Genomic DNA, 22,103 nt, shown 5'->3' with positions numbered 1-22,103 from the left:
ATTTAAATGTTCTAAAATCTTGGCAAATCTCTATCTTCTGAAGTACTAATCCCACACATCGTCCGAACACCAGAGAGCAGTCATGTGGGTGCTGTGCTCTCCCTCCTCGCCCAGCCTCCCACCCTCCAGACCCACGGAGCCACTCTACCAAAACGGGAGGCTGTGTGACGGGAGCCTTGAAATAGGTAAGCTTCAAGAAAAGTCTCGTAAACCGTATTTTAAGAAGCACAGGAAACCCTCCAAATACCTGTTTAGAAAAAGCGAAGTGATGGGAGGGTTTGTAAATTGTAAACTACAATTATTTTATGACAAATACAAACCTATTGATGCCAGTCCTTCAGGTCTGCTTGAAATTCTTATAATGTTCCTATCTCCCTTTAAGAAAAATATTTCATTTTCTGTGCAGGAAACAGACACGATATCACCAGATCCTTCCAAACCAGCAATTGTAGCCTGTCCAAAAAAGGAAAGAAAAGAAGAAAATCACACAACCAGGCAACAGTAATAGCTGAAAACACACAAACATGTGCAGGAGTCCTACGAAGTCAAATGACAACTGTGCTTTGTTATGGCCACTTTCTGAAACTTCTGAAGAGTAATTCGAAGCAGGGCCCCTGGCTGGCTCTGTCAGGGGAGCTCAGGACTCTGGGTCTCAGGGTGGTAAGTTCAAACCCCACATTGGGTGTAGAGATTAAATTAAAAAAGAATAATTCAGCCAAAGTAGGTAGTATCTGACAGGCATGTGACCTGGAGTCAGTCACCTTGCCGGTAAACTCACGAGACCGAGTGGGTTGTCTGCCCCACCTCTCAGCCACTCGGACCCGCGTCCCACCTGCGCCCGACCCCCTTGGACGTGGAGCTCAGCCTCCTTGGCTGGACCTGCCCGTCAGCCTCCCACAACTGCCCTGGGCTGTGGTACAGGTGCCCCGAGTGGAACGGGCCAGTCCAAACCCCAGCCTTGTTCCTCCATGACGCCATGGCCTCTGCTCAGACTCCTTTCCTGACTCTTGTTCCCTGGGAGAGTTCCAACTCGATTCAGACACCACCTCCTTGGGTAACGGACCCCGGCGAGCTCAGCCTCAGTGGCCCTGCCCTGCCCAGGACTCATCACAGCTCACAGCACTCTGGACAAACGTCCACGGGCACGTCGCTCCCGGGCTGCAGTGATGAGCTGCCTGGGCTAGACCCCTACTGTGTGTGCTCCTGTGGGAGAGACTCATGTGCACTGCCCTTCACAGCTCTGGACGAACGGGGGGCGGGGAGAGGCCCTGATGCCACCTGGGATGCCCAGAGCCTGCAACAAGTTTTAAAAATTCTCTTTTCAGCCAACAATACAAACAAGAGGCCATTCAGTGTAGAGAGAAAAGCGTCTAAATTCTTTGTTAATTTTTAATAACCCTGAGGAATAGCTAAAAACGTGCCCTTAGTTTGAAAGACTCTGACGGCAGCCATAACGCGCACACAGACAGACCCTTTGTCTCCGTTTCTCTACGTCTAAAATGAAGTTAATTGCACCTGTTGGAAAAAGCACTGGGGGTGAGGGCTCAGAAGAAAGGAACTGATGTGTAATCACCAAACGTTTTGATCCCACTAACTACCAAGTGTGTATCAAGTTCCTAGAGTACCCAGAGAAAGAAGAAAACTGAAGTTGTCTGTACGTGAAGAATACAAAAATGCCTTTCAAAGTGCTCCTTAGGAAGAGAAACCAACTCAGGGCAAAAAGGCAGCTTGGTGGCCCCAACCCAACTAACTCTGCCCTCAAGTTCCAGGTGAGGAAGTTCCAGGTAGGGCAGACGAGACTCCTGCTTAGAGGCAGAACAGCTAGAAGGTTCTACCAAAACCAAACATTTCTTCAAATCTACAAAATAATCAGACCATCACTTGATTTCCTTAACTGACTCAATGGAAAAAAGTAAAGCATTAGGATCAATATTGTTCCTTCTATCATCCTGAGAGACAGTCTGTGGATGAACATCCTACAGACACCAAAGCTGTGGTGCGATCACGTCACTTACCTGGTTGACGGTGTCTAGAAGGTAAATGCTATATTCATTCCAACTCAACACCCAGCCTTCTTGGAAGAAACATGAAACGAGCCCCAGGTGCTTCTCAGGTAAGCTGCAACTTCCCCTGTTGGAGGATTCCAGACGCGGGTACAGTTCGAAAGGCTTGACTCCTCCGGCAAAGACATCTTTTAAGATAAACGTGGCTTGAACAGTCCCATGGATGTCCGCCTTCCAGAGCCGGAGCCCAGGCCGTGACGCATACAAAGTCAGATCACTTTGCTTACAGAGCCCTGGTATAAAACAAGCTCCAAATTTCCCAGTGCTGAAATTACAAGAAAAAAAAAAAACAAAAAACAAAAAACAAATATGAACTGATTTAAAGCCATGGTTGTCAACCCTTGATATCAACTGTAATAAGAATTTTTTGGCTAAGCCCCAACAAGATTAATGTCTTTTCAGAACCTCTTCTATGTTTTGTTGTTGTTGTTGTTGTTTTTGTTTTGTTGTTGTTAATGGAACCATATTGTCATCTCTGCCCACAGAGGACAAGGTCTCTGTATCATACTTCCTGCAACCCCCTCAGAACTGTGTACCCAGTACTGTTAAGCCAGTATCCCGATTCATGGCGACTATTATGGTGCCAGGCCCCAGGCTCTGTCTCCACCCTCTGGCTCAATCCTCACCACAGCCCCGTGTGGCGAACAGTACAGCTCCTGTGTCCGAGAAAAGGAAACGGAAGCAGATGCGGACAAATCCAGGTCTGACTATCCTCCCCCTGTTCGGAAATTCTGTTCTTTTAACGTCTGATTGCTGTACTCACTCCCACATCCCAATGAATGAGCATCACGCCTACAACTGAGTCTAAACCCATCATAGGAACCTGCTTCTCTTCTGGTCCCCAGGCGTGGTATTTTTTCTCTATTTTTAAAATTATGGGGGCACCTGGGTGGCTCAGTTGGTGAAGCATCCAACTTTGGCTCAGGTCATGATCTCACAGCTCGTGGGTTCGAGCCCACATCAGGCCCTGTGCTGACAGCCCGGAGCCCGGAGCCTGTTTTGGATCCTGTGTCTCCTTCTCCCCCTGCCCCTTCCCCACTCATGCTCTGTCTCTGTCTCTCTCTCAAAAATAAATAAACATTAAAAATTTTTTTTTTAATTATGAAATACCTAACACAAAAGAATGTATGCTTTATATATGTTTTATCATATATATCATATATATAAATTATATATATATACTATATTACATATATGTATTTATAGGTACGTAAAAGTTATGAGGTCTAATAAATGAAGTGCACACCTGGGAATTTAGCCCTCAACTTCAGAAATAAATCATCAGCGACACTGTTGATGTTCTCTCATGTTCCTAAAAAAGTTCCTGCCCCTCTGTTCCCCAGGTATGACCACTAGACTGAATTTTGTGTTTATTACTCCCTTACTTTTACTGACAGTTTAACCACATACCTATGTATTCCTAAATACTACGAAATTTACAATTTCATTTGTATAAAAAAAGTATGATGCCATTTGTATACTTTTGCAACTTGCTTTTTTTTAAGTTTATTTATTTATTTTGAAACAGAGAGAGAGAGAGAGAGAGAGAGAGAGGGCACACATGAGTAGAAGAGGGGCAGAGAGAAGGAGAGAGACAATCCCAAGCAGGTTCTGTGCTGTCAGCACAGAGCCCCATGTGGGGCTCGATCACACAACCTGGGATCATGATCTGAGCCGAAATCACGAGGTGGATGCTCAACCGACTGAGCCACCCAGGAGCCCCTTAACATTATATTTTTAAGGTTTATCTTTACTGATCAAAAAGCTATACCTCATTCATTCTGACTGCTACACAGTAGTCCGCAAGTTATTTATTCACTTTCTTGCTGATGAGCATTTGCATTATTTCTACATTTTTATTTTAAACAGTAGTGCCCTGAGCATTTTTGCACAGACCTCCTGATGCACAGGTGTAAGAGTCTGTCAAGGACCTTTCAGAGATGGAACCACTGCTCTGTTGGGTAACTGCTGGGTTTCTGGATAAGAACAAATTCAGGTTTGGAAGATAATTTCAAACTTTTTTCAACGTGATTATACCAACCTATGTTTCCACCAGTAATCCTGAAGTTTTTTTTTTTTTTTAAAGATCCTATTTTTTTTTTTTTTCAATGTTTTTATTTATTTTTGGGACAGAGAGAGACAGAGCATGAACGGGGGAGGGGCAGCGAGAGAGGGTAACACAGAATCGGAAACAGGCTCCAGGCTCTGAGCCATCAGCCCAGAGCCCGACGCGGGGCTCGAACTCACGGACCGTGAGATCGTGACCTGGCTGAAGTCGGACGCTTAACCGACTGCGCCACCCAGGCGCCCCTTAAAGATCCTATTTTTTAAGTAATCTCTATACTGAACGTGGGGCTCAAACTTACAACCCTGGGATCAAGAGTTGCACGCTTCCCTAACTGGGCCACCCAGGTACCCCTCTGAGTTCTCACTGTCCCTTGACTTTGCCTGATCTCAGGCTCCTGCCAGACCTGAAAGTTTAAGAGTTTCAGTCCAGAGGCGCTGCGTGGCTCAGTCAGTTGAGCGTCCAACTCCTGATTTTGGCTCAGGTCATGATCCCAGGGTTGTGAGGTTGAGCTCTGTGTCAGGCTCTGTGCTGACCATGGAGTGTGCTTGGGATTCTGTCTCCCTCCCTCTGCCCCTCTCCCCCACTCATTCTCTCTCTCTCTCTCTCTCTAAAAGAAATAAAAAATTTAAAAAAAAGTTTCAGGGGCGCCTGGGTGGCTCAGTCGGTTAAGCATCCAACTTCGGCTCAGGTCATGATCTGACAACTTGTGGGTTCGAGCCCCGCGTCAGGCTCAGTGCTGACAGCTCAGAGCCTGGTGCCTGCTTCGGATTCTGTGTCCCCCTCTCTCTCTGCTCTTCCTCCACCTGTGTGCTCATGCGCTCTCTCTTTCTCTGAAAAATGAATAGCCATTACAAAGAAAAAAAAAGTTTCAGTCCAGCCCTGAGTCCTGCTGATCCTCTCTCCAAAACGCTTCTAATTTTTTTTTTTAACATTTATTGATTTTGAGAGAGAGAGGGCGTGCACATACAGGAGGGAGAGAGAATCCTAAGCAGGCTCTGTGCTGTCAGCAAGGAGCCTGACCCGGGGCTCGAACTCATAAACCGTGAGACCACGACCTGAGCCGAAAGAAATCAAGAGCTGGATGTTTAACCTACTAAGCCACCCAGGCGCCCTTGTACATCTCTGATTTTCAACAGTAGAAAGAGCACTGGCTCTAGATTGACAGCTGGGCTCAATTTCTAGCCCTGACATAGAATTGCCATGTGGTTGCAACCTTCCTGGCTCTCAGTTTCCTAATCTGTAAACCAGGGGTCATTCCCCCCATCTCAAAGGTTAAGTGAGGATTAAGTGACAATCTCTGAAGGCACAAAAGCACTGCTGGTGACACTATATCTCACAAATGCTCACCAGCCACCCACAGGGCTACAGGGACCCACAGCCGGGAGCTACCTGTGGGTCCATCCATGTCCCCACTGCGTGCTCCCTACCTATGTGCTCCCTACGCTCTCCTCACCCTCCCTGCACACAGCAGAGGCCTGTGGGGTGCCACCGTGTGGCCCTCCTGAGGGGCTGTCCCCAGAGCGCATCCCACACAGCCACACAGATAAACTTATCTGGACATTTCTCTGCACTTCAGTATCCCCCTAGGTCCCTCTGGCTCCGGTAACTCAATCCTTCTGGACAAGGTCCAAGGAGGACATCGAATATCAAGTTCACTTTGAAACGAAGATGGTTAGATTAGCCAAGAGTGTTCTACGCTGTAGATCATTCATGGACAGCGCTAAAATCGGCATCGTGCTCGATTACTGCCTTTGGTGGATCTGTTCTGGAAAGATTCACTAAACAGACCCAAACGAGTTCTACGGAACATCCCGTAATCTCTTCCTCTTGCCCTTCCTGTCAAATCAATTTCTACTTGGTGATCCACCTGTTAACTGTTTTCCTTCTATTTATAGGTCCTCTGAAAAATCTCTTGTCACTCCCATTTTGATTTGCTCACCTTAGGTCACTCATGCACTCATTTTAACAAACGCGTGGGGAGTTCCTGCGTTATGTAAGACCCAGTGCTGGGGGCAACATGAAAGGCGAAGGAGGCGAGACCCTGCCCGTGTCTGCGAACACGCCGTGGCAGACGGCACGTGTGCGGGAACTGCCGTGCGGGCACCTGGCTGGCGCTGTATCCGAGTGAGGCTCAAAGGGCTGCCCCACAGTCCAGATGGGACGTGTCCTGCCCGGGGCACGAGAGGGCCAAACCCAGGACTACCGCGCGGCTGAGGGGCGGGCGGGCCCTCTGGGGGAAGGAACGTGCCGACGGGGTCCTGGTGGGTGGCTGGCTGGCTCTGAGGAGCTGCTGCATGTGGTGAGTGAGCCGAGGGAAGGCAGTGAAGTCGGAGATAACTAGCCAGAGTGAGGGGCGAGTCGTCCTAAACCGCTGGCTTGGCCGCCATCCACCCACTCGTGGTCCGATTCTGCAGCACCTGATGTCATTCTGGATGGGTCCCTCAGACTCCAACCTTTAAGGTCTAAGCATCGCGGGGTTCTAAAATCATAACTAAGTTAACCTACCTACTTAATTCTGGTGGAGGTCATTTCCAGAAAAATCACCGATGACTTTGCAAACCACTTTAATTCCCTTTATGAGCCACACTGATATGAAAAGGGTGTTTTTTATGTTTTTTTAAGTTTATTTATTTCGAGAGAGAGTATGCATGAGCGGGGGAGGGGCAAGGAGAAAGACAGAGAGAGAGACTCCTCCGCGGTCTCCACCCTGTCGTCACAGAGCCCGATGCGGGACTAAAACCCACGAACCGTGAGATCATGACCTGAGCCGAAATCAAGAGTCGGACACCCAACAGAGCCCCCCAGGCACCCCTGAAAGGAGTGTTCTCTAACGTGATGTATAATTTATGGTGCCAGAGACCTGAAATGCTGAGCGTGGACAGAGGACCTGACACAGGACAAAGAAAATCTAAGATGGGTGACACAAGGCTCCGTGGCCAACTGCCCACAGACCGTCACACAGGCACGAGGGTGGGGACCCTGCTCCAGAACTTGATGCTGGCTCTGCAGGGGCACGCACTCCACGTGACTGCAACGTGCAGGGGCCCCGATGACCGGACGGTCCCCGTGTGAAACAGTGCAACACAGACCTGGAGATAAACCCTGAGGACAGCAGAGACACAACACGCTTGGGGACGGCTGGGGTCTCTGAGATCTTCTGGGCGTAACATGTGTCTTATCTGGTCCGGTCTGAGGGGGGTCACCACCTCCATCCGAAGAGCACAACCCCACCCCCGCTGAGGTTCCCTGCCTGCAAGCGTACCTGTGCCCACGCCCTGCTCCCTGCCGAGAACACCCGGCCCTGTCCAAGCCACGCGCCCTCTGGGGTGGCCCGCCAGCGGGCTCCAGGGAGGCCACGACAGGTGCCAACACCTCAACCTCCGTGCCGGCCTGTGCCAGCCACCCGGCACCGGCCTCATGGTCCGTCTCTACAAACCTCCCACCAGACCCGCTCCCAACCAGGCGCCCCTTACGCCGTGTGTGTTCCCTCTGACAAAAACCAGCTGTCTCCGCACACGGCTATCCTGGCCCCTCCAGGCCCTCCAGCCCCTCCAGGCCCCGGCCTCTCTCATAAGCAAGGCCGCGTGCAGCCACCAGGCTGCCAAATCCGAAGGTCTGTCTCAGGCCATCTCTCGGGCCGTCAGCAGCTCTGACGGCCCCGTGACACTCCCCCTGCGTAGCCCCCAACTTCTCCCTCCCCTGACTGCCCTCCTCCAGTTACCATCACGCCGGGGGGGCGGGGCAGCTCTAACTGCCGCCCTCATGCTACAGGCTCCCAAGCGTGCGCCTGCCCTCCACCTGCCCCTCCGGCTCTCCACAGGGAGGAAGACTGTGCCACCTCATCCACCACACTGTTCTGGCCTCTCCCCCAGGCCCCGCCCCCCACGCCCCACCCGACCCACGGCTCAGGCCGCAGCCTCTGGCTGATCTCTTTCTCTCACTCCCCACCCGGTCAGCTCTGCCCTGCGAGCATTCCCAGCGCCCTGCCCTGGCCTGAGCCCCGGACTGCCCCCCTGAGCCGCCACTCTTGCCCCTCCCAGGACAGCGCGGGTGACTTGTCCTGGTCGGAGCCGTTCACAAGGGCCAGCGTGCCGGAAGAAAGCGGCCCCCGGCGAGGCCGCAAAGCCTGCCGCGTGGGGTCCCGCCCGGGCCCCTCCTCTGCTCCACACACACCTGGCCTTGCTGCTCCCCAAAGCCTCGGGTGCCTGGCGCGTGCACTGCTCCTGCTTCTCGCCGAGGTCCTCTCGTGAGTCCTCCTGCCCTTCCTTCAGGAGTCTGCCCCGGTCCCCACCACCCCTGCTGCGTATCCACAACACACGGCCGTGTCCCCCGCTCCCTCCTCTCTGGTCCATATGCTCTAGTCCAAATCTAGTCCGATTTATTACTACGAACGTTCTAGAACACATTTAATGTCAGCCTCCCACCCCAGGAACGGGAGCCCCGAGAGTAGAGCCTTTCCCTGTCCACAGCTGTCTCCTCAGACCGAGAAAGGTGCTGGCTGGCCACAGCAGAGACTTGGTAAGGATTTTTTAATGTCACGTGAACACACAATGTCCCTACGTAAACACCCGATGTCAGAGGTCTCGGTGTCACCTGTAGGTAATGACTGAGTTTTTGTCTCTGGCTGAGACCTGTATATGTCCCTCCTCACTGTGACTCCCACTTGGCGACCTAACAAGCATCTCCAACTCAACAGAAGTCTAGACTGAAAGCCCAGGCTCCCCGCGGCGCGCCCACCACCGCTGCCTCACTGCCGTAGCCAGAAGCACCGAAATCTATTCTTTTCTTCCCCTTGCCCCTCTACCCAATCCACCGTCCAGCCCCGTGCTTCCTATCTCCGAATTACGGCTCCCCGCTGACGCCCATCACCAGGGGCCAGCCTCCACACCTGCTCCTCACCGTCCCCCTCCTGCCCATCTCCGATGAAGTCTCCACACAGAACCAGGGTGAGCTCCGAGAGGTTGCTCAGGTTGCTAATGTCCTGCCTAAAGCACTTCAATGGCTTTCTGTTATGCCTAGAATAACTCGGGCAACAGCATGTGGTCCCTCCGGCCCCCGCCCCCAAGCTGGCTGGCTCAGGGCCTCCTTTGCAATCTCATTTTACACCTGCACCTCTCCACGGTCACCCCGGGCCCCTCCGGCTCCACAAACATTGCTCCCTGGCCCAATCCGAGGCCTCGGCATGTTCCACTCCCTGAGACCAGAATGCTCTTCCACCGGCCCTTCCCACGCTTGAGGCTTCGGCTCCAATGGCGCTTCTCCACAGAAGCCCTTCCCGACTGTTCTAAAGAGCGTGCCACCCCCACCTGTGATGCTTCACCCTGACTGATCCACAATGTCCACAGCGTGCATTGTAGCCTACACATCCGTCCTGCTGGAGGGGGGACACGCGTCCCCTCGCTCACATTCGTCCTGCCGGGGTGTGGCGACATGTCTGTCCCCTGGCTCACTGCCGTCCACCGCACGCTGCTGCCCGGCAGGCACGCACCCAACACCTGCTGACTGAAACCCTGCTTCCGGAGGGTAGGCACAGCAGATGCCCTTTCTGAACTACAATCTAAAACAGCACCCAACAGGGGCGCCTGGGTGGCTCAGTCGGTTGAGCGTCAGACTTCAGCTCAGGTCACGATCTCACGGTTTGTGGGTTCGAGCCCCGCATCAGGATCTGTGCTGACAGCTCAGAGCCTGGAGCCTGCTTCGGGTTCTGTGTCTCCCTCTCTCTCTGCCCCTCCCCTGCTCATTCTCTCTCTCTCTCTCTTTCTCTCTCTCTCTTAAAAATAAAACATTAAAAAATTAAAAAGAACACTAACTTAAAAAAGAAAGCTTAAGAAAATAATAAAATAGCACACAACAGAAAAACAAGCCTGTAAACAGCTTTTCCATTTATTCTGTGTTATCCCCACTTCTCTAAGGCTCAGGGAAATATACTTCCTCGAGAGAAAAGGAACACATTTGTTGGTGTCTGCAGCCTGGGACAGGGCCTGGCCCAGGCCAGAAGACATGACTACTCACAGGCACCAGGAGGGGCTCATGGAGAGTGGCTTGTGTTTCCACACAAGAGGCTAGAAGACCAGGTTTTAGGAGAAACACTATTGGCTTATCCATGTGAAAAGTAACTGGTCTTTATCTCTCTTTATACTCCACTACCCCTCCAAAAAGACACGATAAAGTAGGACCCTGATGACGAACCAGGACAGGACGCGAAGCAGAAGAGGGGGACACTGGCAGAGGGAAAGGCAAGATGAAGACGTGCACAACCACGGGGCCCAAGCTCCAAATTCTACTGTGCTTATGCTTCCAGGGGCTGTTAACAGGGACATTACGGTTACAGAAAGGGCAAACTGTTGACAGAATCGAGCGGGTATTCAGCACAGAAAACAGAAGCCAAAGGAAGGCATGACCAGATCTTTTATGAGCTAAGGGCTATCATGCTCCTCCCGTCCAACCTCCCCTTCTCCGGGCCATCGTCACCAGCACAGCTGTCACCACCAGCCTCCGTGGGCCCTCCCTCGAGGGCACGGCCAATGCCACCACGTCTCCTCGTCAGCCTGCTGTCCACACTCCCCAGCCCACCTGCCACCCTGCCCCTCTGATTCTCAGATGGCAACAGTGCCCCTTTACCAGGACCGTCTCCAAATCCTGCCGCCCGATTTATAAGCTGCCGGCCCCCGCCCCCTCCTGCTGCCCCCACTCGGCTCTCCGTCCCTCTCTGCTCAGAATGAGGGGGTGGCCCCACCACTCTATCCAGCCCCTCCTCACTGACCCCACCGCCACACAAACCGGGCCCCGAGCTTTACAAGCGTGTTTCCGGCAGGGAGGTCACCCATGCGCTCGGCTGCCTCTTCCTGCACGGCTGGTAGGTGGCTGGACTTGGCCTAGCCCTTCTCCCCCTGTCTTTCCAGGTGGCAGGTAAACGGGGGGACGAGCTCTCAGCCTGGCAGCCTCCCCTCCAGAGCCTCCCCACTCCTCTTGGCCAGTTCCACTCCTCCCTCGCTCACTCCCTCAGGAAGTCTGCTGTCACCCCCAGGCCCAGGAGGAGCTTGACAGCACCCCTCACAGCTCCACAGTAGGTGACACCGCTGTTAACAATTTTCCCGCTGAGTTTCTCAAGCATCCGTGACGGCGGGCTCACATCCGCTTCGTCTACCAGTTACCCCTGACCCGGCACAGTCTGCACAGTGCAGAGGGGACCGTCACCCCTCCTGTGGCGGACCCAGAGCAGACCACCTTGGAGACTTTCCGGATTCTGGCGCTCGAGGCAGAGTGGCCATGCCCGCAGGTCCCTGCAGCAGATGAGAGGGATGAGCTTTCCCCATCTGATGCTGGCACAGGCGGCCAAGCAGGTTAGGGACCCGTCGGGGAACCCCAGGCTTAGAGCCACTGTGGGCTTGCCTAGGGTAACCTAGGCAAGGTGACCTAGGAAAACTTAAGGCCCCTCTGTAACCGCCATGCTGGGGCATGTGTGACGCTCACCTTTTCCTTGGTTGTGTTCCAATCTGCTTGACAGACTTCTCTTCCGTGTAAAAAAGCAGGCTTCTTTGTAGTGTAGACACGAGCAGAACTTTCTGGCTATAATCCAGCTGCACGATTGAAGATGGCTCTTCTAACACCAAATGGGAGTTACAGACGCCCTGTGGGAGAGGCCAGTTAAACCCAACTCAATGTGGAGTCAATTTACACCTTAAAATGTATGCTGTTCATTCCCAACAGATTCAATGTCAACCCACTATGATGAAATTATTTGGAAAAGTTCTTACTAATGAGAAAACAATGTCAACACCTACCTCAGGTTACATCAAGTTTGACAAGAAACGTTTAAAGATTTTGTATAATTTCTTTTAAAATGTTTTCAGGGGAGCATTCAAAGAAGAGTCCATAAAGGCCAAAGCGGAAACGTATTGCACTAGGACTATTGTTTACACTAATAGAATACAACAGGACTTTCCATAAGATTATTTGTGACAACTATCACCTAAGGTCACAAGACACTCATCCCCCCAAAGAGCTCAAAGCAATTTTGGGGACATTATATCCTTGCCAACTGAAAGGGTCATAACAAACAGAAGAAAGAAACTGAAATGGTGGTAAATATATTGAAGAACAAAGTAAAATTCTAGAAGGCATTTTACTGCTAACACAAACTCTAATTCTTGGTGTCAAAAGTCTGTTTCTATATGTTACTTTTCTCCTGAACCAGTTTCTTCAATTGAGGAAGAAAAACTGATGCTCTATCGCAGAACTTTTGGGGGTGGAAGAGAAAAGCAGCAATCAGATTTAGTGGTAAAATTTACATACAATAAAATTTACCTGTTCAAGATACACAATTCTATGGATTTTGGCAAACACATACAGTCCTATAACCACCGACACCATAACGATAGAGAGATTCTCATTCTCCCCGGACACTGAGTGCTTTTAAAGCAGATTTTCCGGGTGCCTGGGTGGCTCAGTTGGTTGAGCGACTGATTTCTGCTCAGGTCATGATCTCATGGTTTGTGAGTTCAAGCCGCGCATTGGGCTCTGTGCTGATAGAACCTGGAGCCTGCTTCAGATTCTGTGTCTCCCTCTCTGTCTGCCCCTCCCCCTCTGTCTCTCTCTCAGAAATAAAATTTAAAAAAAAAAGCAGATTTTCCTCCACATTTGTCGTTATGTAAACTGTAGCTTTTCAGTTTTTGACTTATGATGGAACTCAATTCATTGTATTAATTTTGCAAAATCGCACACACTCCCATACCTATTTATGTAAATCTCTTTGTACTTTATCTTAAAAAAAAAAAAAAAAACAACTACCAGAACCTATCAATAAAGCTGGGAAAAAAAGTTCTCAGTGTGACAAGGATACTGTTTTCTGCATGTGGCTTTCTCTCTACTTCCTGAAATGCAGGCTCATGAGCAGTGCAGCCTGAAAGCCTCAACAGAAGGGAGGTACGACACAGGGACCCTTAATAACCTAAGGCTTTCCTGCAGAACAGGTTCTCAAAGTATGGTCTGCAGTCCTCAAGGGTCCCTAAGACCCTTTCAAAGGGTCTGCAAGGTCAACATTATCTTCATTATAATGCTAGGTTGCATCTGTCTTTTTCACTGAGCTGACATTTGCTCTGACACAAAAGCCACGGTGGGCAGAACGGGGCACTGAGCCTACTATCTGTCACTGTGCCCTCCACCACCACGCGCTCATGACAAAAACGCGCGTTTCACTGAAGACGGGCTCTGTGGCAGAACAATTATAACTGCATCACATCCTTGCTCGTGGGTACGCACGGCTTTGTGTTTTGTGTGACACAGTGGCCCGGCTGCTGCATCCTGAGGTTCTCTGGTTCTCTCAAGGAAAAGCACTTGTTCGACTCTAAAAGCTGTGAGCTCAACCAGTGGCTTCCCCCCCCCCCCCCCAGGACACCATTTTACCGGACATACTAGAATTACTCAAACTGGGTATTTGGCAGACATTTGCAAGATGGACCAAACGGAGCTTGTCACTTTAATGACAACGAGTAATAGTGTGCGTCACTGACAATAAATATCAAGTTTTCAACTGAGGATTAGAATTGAAAACTTTATCCACACTTGTGAACTTGACCAATTCCCAGTAGCTAAAGACTTTTCTGATCAGGATGATCATGATATTAACAAAGATGCCTTCTCTGATATTATATAATCAAAATGGACACATTTGAAAAGATCTGCGTCACTCAGTAGATCAACTGACTGAGCCACCCAGACGCCCCTGGGGTCCTCCTTCTAAGCGTGTAGAAGCGTCCTGAGACCAAAAACTTCAAGAACTACTGCTAGAGAAAACTTGTAACCGGGCAGTCTTGGATCAGAGGGACTAAAAGCCAGTTGGCCAGTAATTGCTAAATTTCTACAATGCACGAGGAACGCCCAGTCTCGCGGGGCCGGTCTGTTTCCCTCGCGTGACGAGGTGAAGTACAGGGGCGCAAAGAGCCACACACGCCACGGGAAAGGCGTGGGCTTTAGAGCAGAAACTCAGTGTGGAACCCGCGGGGGGACCCAGGGCTGGTGACTGGGTCACGGACCCTGGGGTTCTTCATCTCCTGACCGGAGTCGAGCACACACGGCTCAGGATGAAACAAAACAGCAGACACGCGGGCTGGGCCCTCCTCCTCCTCCTCTGCCACGCCCTCCCACGTGAGGGGCGGGGCCTGGGCGGGGCTTGGCCGGGGGCGGAGCTCTCCACCCAGAAAGCACTGACCTCTGTCCAGTCCACAGTTATGATTACGCAATGCTTCCCGCGGCTCCTACACACCCTTCTGGGAGACCAGAATGACATGGCGTCTTTTTCTCAGGACCCTTCCACATGCTTAGACACAGGAGGATGAACACTGTGAAGGAAGGCTCCAGTGGAGACAAAGGCCAACCCTTTAGTCACAGGAGGGGAAGCTTAGAAAAGTGAGAGACGTCCTTGAAGGCAAACGTTACAAAATAATCGTTGACATTATGAAGGGGCAATGACTGAGGATGCAAACTGTTTGACTAAAATGTAATTATGGATATAATTTCTCCGAATATAAGAAGGCCAAAAATATTTCTGGAAACAATTTTACCTGGTCTAGATCCAGAGAAGAATAGACAATTTTCCCTTTGTCATCTCCAGAGAACAATTTCATTCCATTGGGGCTCCAAGCCAGAGCTGTTATGCTATTTTTGTGAATACCAGTGACATCAAATCTCCGAAGCTAGGAACGAACGATAAAAATGCGCACAAGAAAGAAAAGATGTGAGATGGGGCTCGTGGCCAAGGGATTATACAGTCCCTCCTACCTACGGAGAAACTGGTTTTCCCAACCTTGTTTTCCACCCAAAACCCTGCACAAGGTTCCATCTGGGTATTTATTTTAAAGCTGATAGAGGATGGCCAGAGAATATTAAGCAAAATTTAAATTACCCAAATGTGCATTCTGCCAAGCATCCTATCAAGAACAAAAATGGTATCTGATTATAAAGAGCATAGGGTTAAGCTTTTCTGAGTGTGTGTTTTCTGGGCAGATGAGTTTTCATTTTAAAATCCACGAGGAACTGGCCAAGAAGTTAAGAAATGCTAAAGCGACTCGTACTTACTTGTTTATTTCTCCCTGGCAAGGAAGACACAAGCTGAAAAACAGCAACTCTCCCAGAGGCTGTGCCCGCGGCCACGAGGTCGTCGAAGCAGGCCAGCAGCTTCACCACTGTGATGGGTTCCGTTTTCCCCTAAGAGAGCAAATGTTAAAGACAAATGGACCTGTAACCAGGCTGGCTTCCGAAACGCCAACATTACCCGTGAAGGCGGAAGGAGGCGGAAGCTTCATCAGGCTGCAGCCTATACAAAGTCCTGATTGAAAATGTATGCAACTCAGAAAAACAATGACATCTGTTAAACCCTCCTTTTTGTTTCTAGATCTTTATTACTTTTTAAGTTTATTTATTTTGAGAGAGAGAAAAAAAAAAAAAGCAAGAGCGGGGGAGGGGCAGAGAGAGAAAGAGAACGAGAATCCCAAGCAGGCTCTTTGCTGACAGCTGTGGGCCCGATGTGAGACTTGGAACTCCACGTACCATGAGATCATGACCTGAGCCAGAGTTGGACACTTAAATAACTGAGCCACCCAGGTGTCCCTCTAGGTTTTTAATCTTTGAAATGACAAATTAAAAAACTACATTTCTAATGAAGGAAATGCTGATCAATTGAGTGTGAATATTCTAAGTACTGATCAAGAGAGTACCAGGGGCTTGGAGAGCTGTTTCCTGCCCAGAACAGGAATCTGAAGTAAGAAGAGCTTATCTACCCCAGATCCAAGCTCTGCTTTCTTAACATGGACAAGTCATTCGATCACTGCAGTGGACGGTCTGCCTGCGGCACAGGCTTGCTGCACGGATCCAGGAGGCGATGCATCTGAAATTTGTTCTTAGATCAATAATCAAATTAAGTAACGCTAACTCAAACTTAATACATTGCTATACTTAAAAGCACATGTACAAGGGGCGCCTGGGTGGCTCAGTGGGTTAAGCGTCTGACTTCAGTTCAGGTCATGATCTCACAGTTCGGGAGTTCGAGCCCTGCATTGGGCTCTGTGCTGACAGCTCGGAGCCTGGAGCCTGCTTTGGATTCTGTGTCTCTCTCTCTCTCTCTCCCCCAAATAAGTAACAAAAAATTAACAAAAAAAGCACACGTACAAGCACTGCACACAGATACTCAAGGCTTCCAGGCCCACTGAGTGAAACCACTCATTCAGAAAACTCACACAACCATTTGACCCCGCTAAGATATACGGCAAGAGCTCCAATAAAACACTTTGATCACTATATTTGGATGCAGTAATTTACACGGTATTCAATCTATCAAACGTGGAGGTATACCCTCCACATTCAGGGTACGGAGTCAGCTGCTATGGTAACATAAACTGAAGTAGGGCGCAGTCCCGCCCTCTTAAAGCTGAGCTGTGGCAACGAGCCGGGCGCATGAACAGCCGCCTACAGCCAGTGGGGGTGGTGATGACTGCGCTCGCTTTCGTCTGGTACTTTACAGCTTTCAGGGTATTCTCAGGGGCTCTAAATATATCTGCTGAGACCGTGATGTAGGGGAAGGGCTTTGGATCTTAAGCTATAGGAAAGCAAAGGGGAGCCCAGGAAGATTCCCGACTTTGCCAGTGTATGGCCAGAAGTGTTTCTGATAACCCTGATCGGGTGTAGCACAGAAGGAGGAGGAAGCGCGACCAGGCGGCGAGACCAGCCGGGGGCCTTTTGCCATGGTTCGGGCCGGAGGCCGGAGGTCATATGTGCCTCGTGGAGAGAAGTGGCAAGCTGGACGGGCAGGAAGGCAGTAAACCCTGATGGAGAAAGAAGACTCTGTTAAGACCTGTTTGCCATGATGACAGCAACAAGGAGAACAGCACAGCGGCTCTCCCTTACTGAGCATTCTGAGCCAGGCGACCCGGTAAGCGCTTCACGTGCATTACCTCCTTGATTCCTCACGCATCCGTGAGGGCAGGTGCTGTGGTTTTCTTCGTTTGACAAAGGTTAAGTGGTTTGTGTAAGGACACAGCACCGGAGGAGTCAAGAGTTGAGATTCACGCCTAAGTGTGACTGGAGGCCCTGCCTCGCTGCTCTCTGCGCTGAGTGGGAATCCGCAGGCCCCGCGGATGGGAGGCTCGGGAGGCTTGGCAGGCTTGTGGAGAAGAAGGAAAATAAGGGGACTTTATCATCTGCGGCGTGGAAAACACGAGTGGTGATGCCGTGAGCAGAATCCACTGGCGCTGCTCTGAGGAAAGACAGTGCCAGAACATGCTTTAGACGTGGACAGTGTTGACATGGCAGCAGGCTGGTGAAGAGAATACTGTCCTGCGAATTCGTAATTATTAGAAATGCCACCACATCAGGAATCAAGATCCCTTATTGGAGATCTTGCCATGTCATAGCACAAAGCGGTGGTGTAATTTTTCTGAATGAGTGGTTTCAAAATAAAAATCATCATTCAGGTGGGCTGGAAGCCTGAGCATCTATGTGCGATGCATGTACACATGCTTTTTAATAAACGAACATTGTGACTTAACACTATTTAATATGATCATTAGTAAGTGTTACAGTTCTTAAGAACCAAAACATCGCAAGAATCAGAATATCAATACTTCGCTATACTTTAGATAGAAACAAAATACGAGGCTTCAACTTCCTATAGTATGAGTGTAGCTATTCTGAAAAATGTTCCTCTCCAAACATCTAGAAATGCTGAGTAAGATACACAAAACACCCTTTTAAATTTTTTTTTTTTAACGTTTATTTTTGAGACAGAGAGAGACAGAGCATGAACGGGGGAGGGGCAGAGAGAGAGGGAGGCACAGAATTGGAAGCAGGCTCCAGGCTCTGAGCCATCAGCCCAGAGCCCGACGCGGGGCTCGAACCCACAGACCGTGAGATCGTGACCTGAGCTGAAGTCGGACGCTTCACCGACTGAGCCACCCAGGCGCCCCACAAAACACCCTTTTAAGTGCATAGCTGATCTCTAGGAAGTAAAAATCAACAGAGGCCAAAGCCGATAAGAATACTGTCAAACCAGAACAGAAGGCAGCCCTGAAGCTACGGGCTGCCTCAGAACTGTCTGCCCAACACCAAGAGCCTTGGTTTCCTGAGCTGAACAGGGCTGACGCGGACAAGGCTTCAGGCCAGATGAGGTGGGAGTTGGAACCATCCCCTGCAAAAGCCCCTGAAGACCCGCTGAAGGCCTAACCATCAAAGTGTAAACTAGGGAAAAATCAATTTGCTGGCAAATGGAGCTGACAAGGAACTCTGTCTTCTCTCAGACGTTGGCTAGAGTGAATAAAAGAGAAGAATGTTCCCCAAGAATCTGTCACCACCAGCCTGCCCTATTCAGCATCTGAGTTTGAATTTATCTTCTGTTTCCACTCAAAAAGAGCTCCATGCCAGGCAGTTAACCTGAAGTGCATCTATGTTAGCAGCACGCCAAGAGGCCTGGCAGAGGGAGTCTAAACCCCATCTGTGGGACACAGTCTCGACCCAGGTCCCTCAGATTCACACGTATTAGGACCAGTCACAGAGCTTCTAATTAGAAACCACCATGGGAAAAAGGCCCCATGAAGAAGAATCAACTAAAAAAACACAGTAACAGGGACTCCTGGGTGGCTCAGTCGGTTAAGCGTCTGACTTTGGCTCAGGTCATGGTCTCACGGTTTGTGAGTTTGAGCCCCATGTTGGGCTCTGTGCTGACACCTTGGAGCCTGGAGCCTGGAGCCTGCTTCGGATTCTGGGTCTCCCTCTCTCTCTCTCTGCCCCTCCCCTGTGCTCTCTCTCTCTCTCTCTTTCTCTCAAAAGTAAATAAACATGAAAAAAATAATTTTTTAACACAATAACAGAATTGTACAACCCTTTGCCTCCACCCAAGTACAGCATTTAGATCAAAGAGACCCAGAGCATAAAAGAAATATGCTTAACATTTTAAAGAAATATATACAGAATTTAAAACATAATAGTAACCTACTATCGGAAATAGAAATGAAAGAGAGTCAAAAGAATTTGAAATCTTAATGGGTGATTAAATAGCAGATTAATCAGAGCTGAAAGAAAATTATTGAACTAGATGACAGATCTGTGCCACGTAGAGAGAGGAAAAGATAAGAAACATGGAAGAGCAGAGTCCTAGGGGACAGAATCCAAAGATCCATCTAATTGGGATGCCAGAAGAAAAGACGATAACAGAAGGCAACATCTTCAGAGATAAGGGCTAAAAGTTACCCAGAATTGATGAAAGACCCGTGTCCTCAGGAGCACAAGCCTTGAGAAAGTTTAACAGAAAGAAATCCACACATACACACTGTGTAGTGAAACGCTAAAACCTCAGATGCCGAGAAGATATTAATATGTCAGAAAAAAGGGCACATGACCAGATATGAGTAATTATTAAAAACCAAACTTCTCGGGGCACCTGGCTGGCTCAGTTGGTAGAGTGTGTGACTCTCGATTTGGGGTTGTGAGTTCAAGCCCCATGTTGGGTGTAGAGAGTGCTTGAAAATAAAATGTTTAGGGGCACCTGGGTGGTTCAGCTGGTTAAGCGTCTGACTCTCGGTTTTGGTTCAGGTCATGGTCTCCTGGTGGTGAGATCGAGCCCCTCATTGGGCTCCATGCTGTGCATGCAGCCTGCTTAAGATCCTCCTTCTCCCTCTCGTCCTGCTCCTCCCCTGCACACGTGCATGCACGTGCATGCTCACTCTCAAAAAAAAAAAAATTTTTTTTTAAAAAAACAAAACTTCTCAACAGAAACAATGGAGACCAGAAGACAATGGAAGATCATCTTCAAAGTGCTAAGATAGAAAAACTGTTAGCTTTGAATAGAGATCTGTTTAAACAACTTAGAGACACAGAGACATTCAGACAAGCAAAAAATCAAGAGTACGAGACATTTACGTTTAGATGAGAAAGGCCAGAGACATCGTAAGAAAACTAAAGGCCAAAAACAAAACAAAACAAAACAAAACCTTATAGGTTAATATCCCTCATGAATATAGATACAAAAAAAAAAAAAAACTGTAATAAAATATTACCGAAAGGAAGATAGCAAGATTTTAAAGAGGATAATACATTACACAGTGGGGTTTACAGAAGTAATACACATTTGGATTAACAATCAAACTCAATACATATAATACGCCATATTAATAGAATAAAGAAGAAAATCATGTTATCATCTCAACAGATTCAGAAAAAATATGACAAACTTCCATACTCATTCATGACTAAAAAACTCTCGGAAAACTAGGAACAGAATTAAGTAGAAACAAAAAGCATCTATGAGGAATCTACAGCTAATGCACGTACACGCCAAGGCAAAGATGTCCATTCTTACTGTGGACATTGTACTGGAGGTCCCAGCCAGTGCAGTCACTCAAGTAAAAAAAAAAAAAAAAAAAAAAAGCAAAGGCATACACATTGGCAAAAATGAAGTAAAATGCTTCCTGCACAGGTAGAAGTGATCACCTGTGTAGAAAACCCTAAGAAATCTATAAAATACGATGGAAGTAAAATACACATTAATCAATTCTATTTCTATATGTCGGCAACACAAAATCTGCAAGTAAAATAAACCGTTGAATAGTTCTTACGTTATTTGTGAAGTGATGTTACATTACTTGAGGGTAGACGGAGAGAAGTTAAAGGACACATGTTGTAAATCCTAGAAAAACTGCTAAGAAAGAAAAGCGGGAGGGCCTAACAAGCCATAGTGGACATAAAATAGAAATATGAAAAAATAATTAGTCTGAAAGACAGCAGAAAAAGAAAATGAACAAAACAAGATAATAAAGAACAGGTGGGATAAGCAGAACACAATTACCAAGATGGTAGACCTAACTGATGGCTCTCAATTGGGGACAAGTCTGTCCCCCAGCCTGTCCATGGGACATGTGACAGTTTCTGGAGGTTGCTGCAATTGGAGGTGATACAAATGCCATCTGGTAGGCAGAAAGCAGGGATGCTGCTAAACACCTACAATACCCAGGAGAGCACCCCAGACCAAGGTGTCAGTAGCTGTCAGGCCGAGAAACTGACTTAAACCCAACCATATCAATAATTACATTCAATATAAATGGCCTAAATATGCCAATTATCAGGCCGTCTGGCTGGCTCAGTCAGTAGGGCTTGCAACTCTCAATCTCAGGGTCATGAGTTCAATCCTCATGATGGGCATAAACATTACTTAAAAAGAAAAAAAAAACAGCGGCGCCTGGGTGGCTTAGTTGGTTAAACATCTGGCTGCAGCTCAGGTCATGATCTCGCAGTTCATGAGTTTGAGCCTCACATCTGCACTGTAAGCGCAGAGCCTGCTTGGGATTCTCTCTCCCTCTCCCCACCCCCCTCTGCCCCTCCCCTACTTGTGTACGCACTCTCTCTCTCTCTCTCTCTCTCTCTCAAAATAAATAAACTTAAAAGAAACTAGAGATTGTTAAACTGAATAAAAAAGTAAGACCTGACTTCATGTTATCTTCAAGAAATGCACTTTAGTTATAAAGGCACAGATAAACTAAAGGTAAGAATGGAAAAAGATATACCAGGCAAACTCTGATTGTAAGCAAGCAGGAGAGGCTATACCACCACCCAAGTAGACAAGGAATATCACCAGAGATAAAAAAGAGATACTACATAGTGATAAAAGGATCTATTCAATAAATAGACAACAATCCTAAATGTATAAGTACCAAACAATAGAGCTTTAAAATGCACGAAACAACACAACAACCTGACTATATTGAATACCACTGAACTATACACACTTAAAAATGGAAAAATGATAAATTTTATGTTCTGTATGTTTTACCACAATTTTTAAAAATACGTGAAGCAGAAACGGACAGAAAGACAAATGCACTATTTCTGTGGATGGATTCAACCCTCCCGTCATGGTAACTGACAGAAGCAGGCTATCGAAGGCCCGGAAGACCGAACCGCACCGTTGCATTAGCACGAGTCTGCCAAAA

At 48.6% G+C, this 22,103-nt stretch overlaps 1 protein-coding gene across 4 annotated transcripts in view; it reads right to left on the bottom strand.

Moving 5' to 3' along the window:
- TECPR2 (tectonin beta-propeller repeat containing 2) overlaps window positions 1-22,103 on the bottom strand; it is a 107,223-nt gene that overhangs the window by 62,453 nt on the left and 22,667 nt on the right. For all 4 annotated transcript variants that reach the window (XM_045448303.1, XM_045448305.1, XM_045448306.1 and 1 more), the window contains 5 exons: window positions 15,208-15,336; window positions 14,694-14,825; window positions 11,605-11,762; window positions 2,016-2,328; window positions 321-453 (listed from right to left, as the gene is read on the bottom strand). In XM_045448303.1, coding sequence (XP_045304259.1) covers window positions 321-453; window positions 2,016-2,328; window positions 11,605-11,762; window positions 14,694-14,825; window positions 15,208-15,336 — 865 coding nt within the window. The remainder of the gene's footprint in view (window positions 1-320; window positions 454-2,015; window positions 2,329-11,604; window positions 11,763-14,693; window positions 14,826-15,207; window positions 15,337-22,103) is intronic.

The sequence above is a fragment of the Leopardus geoffroyi genome, chromosome B3, assembly GCF_018350155.1.
Source record: "Leopardus geoffroyi isolate Oge1 chromosome B3, O.geoffroyi_Oge1_pat1.0, whole genome shotgun sequence".
Lineage (NCBI taxonomy): Eukaryota > Metazoa > Chordata > Mammalia > Carnivora > Felidae > Leopardus > Leopardus geoffroyi.
The sequence above is the reverse complement of the archived record's forward strand: the minus strand, read 5'-3'. Positions and strand labels throughout refer to the sequence as shown.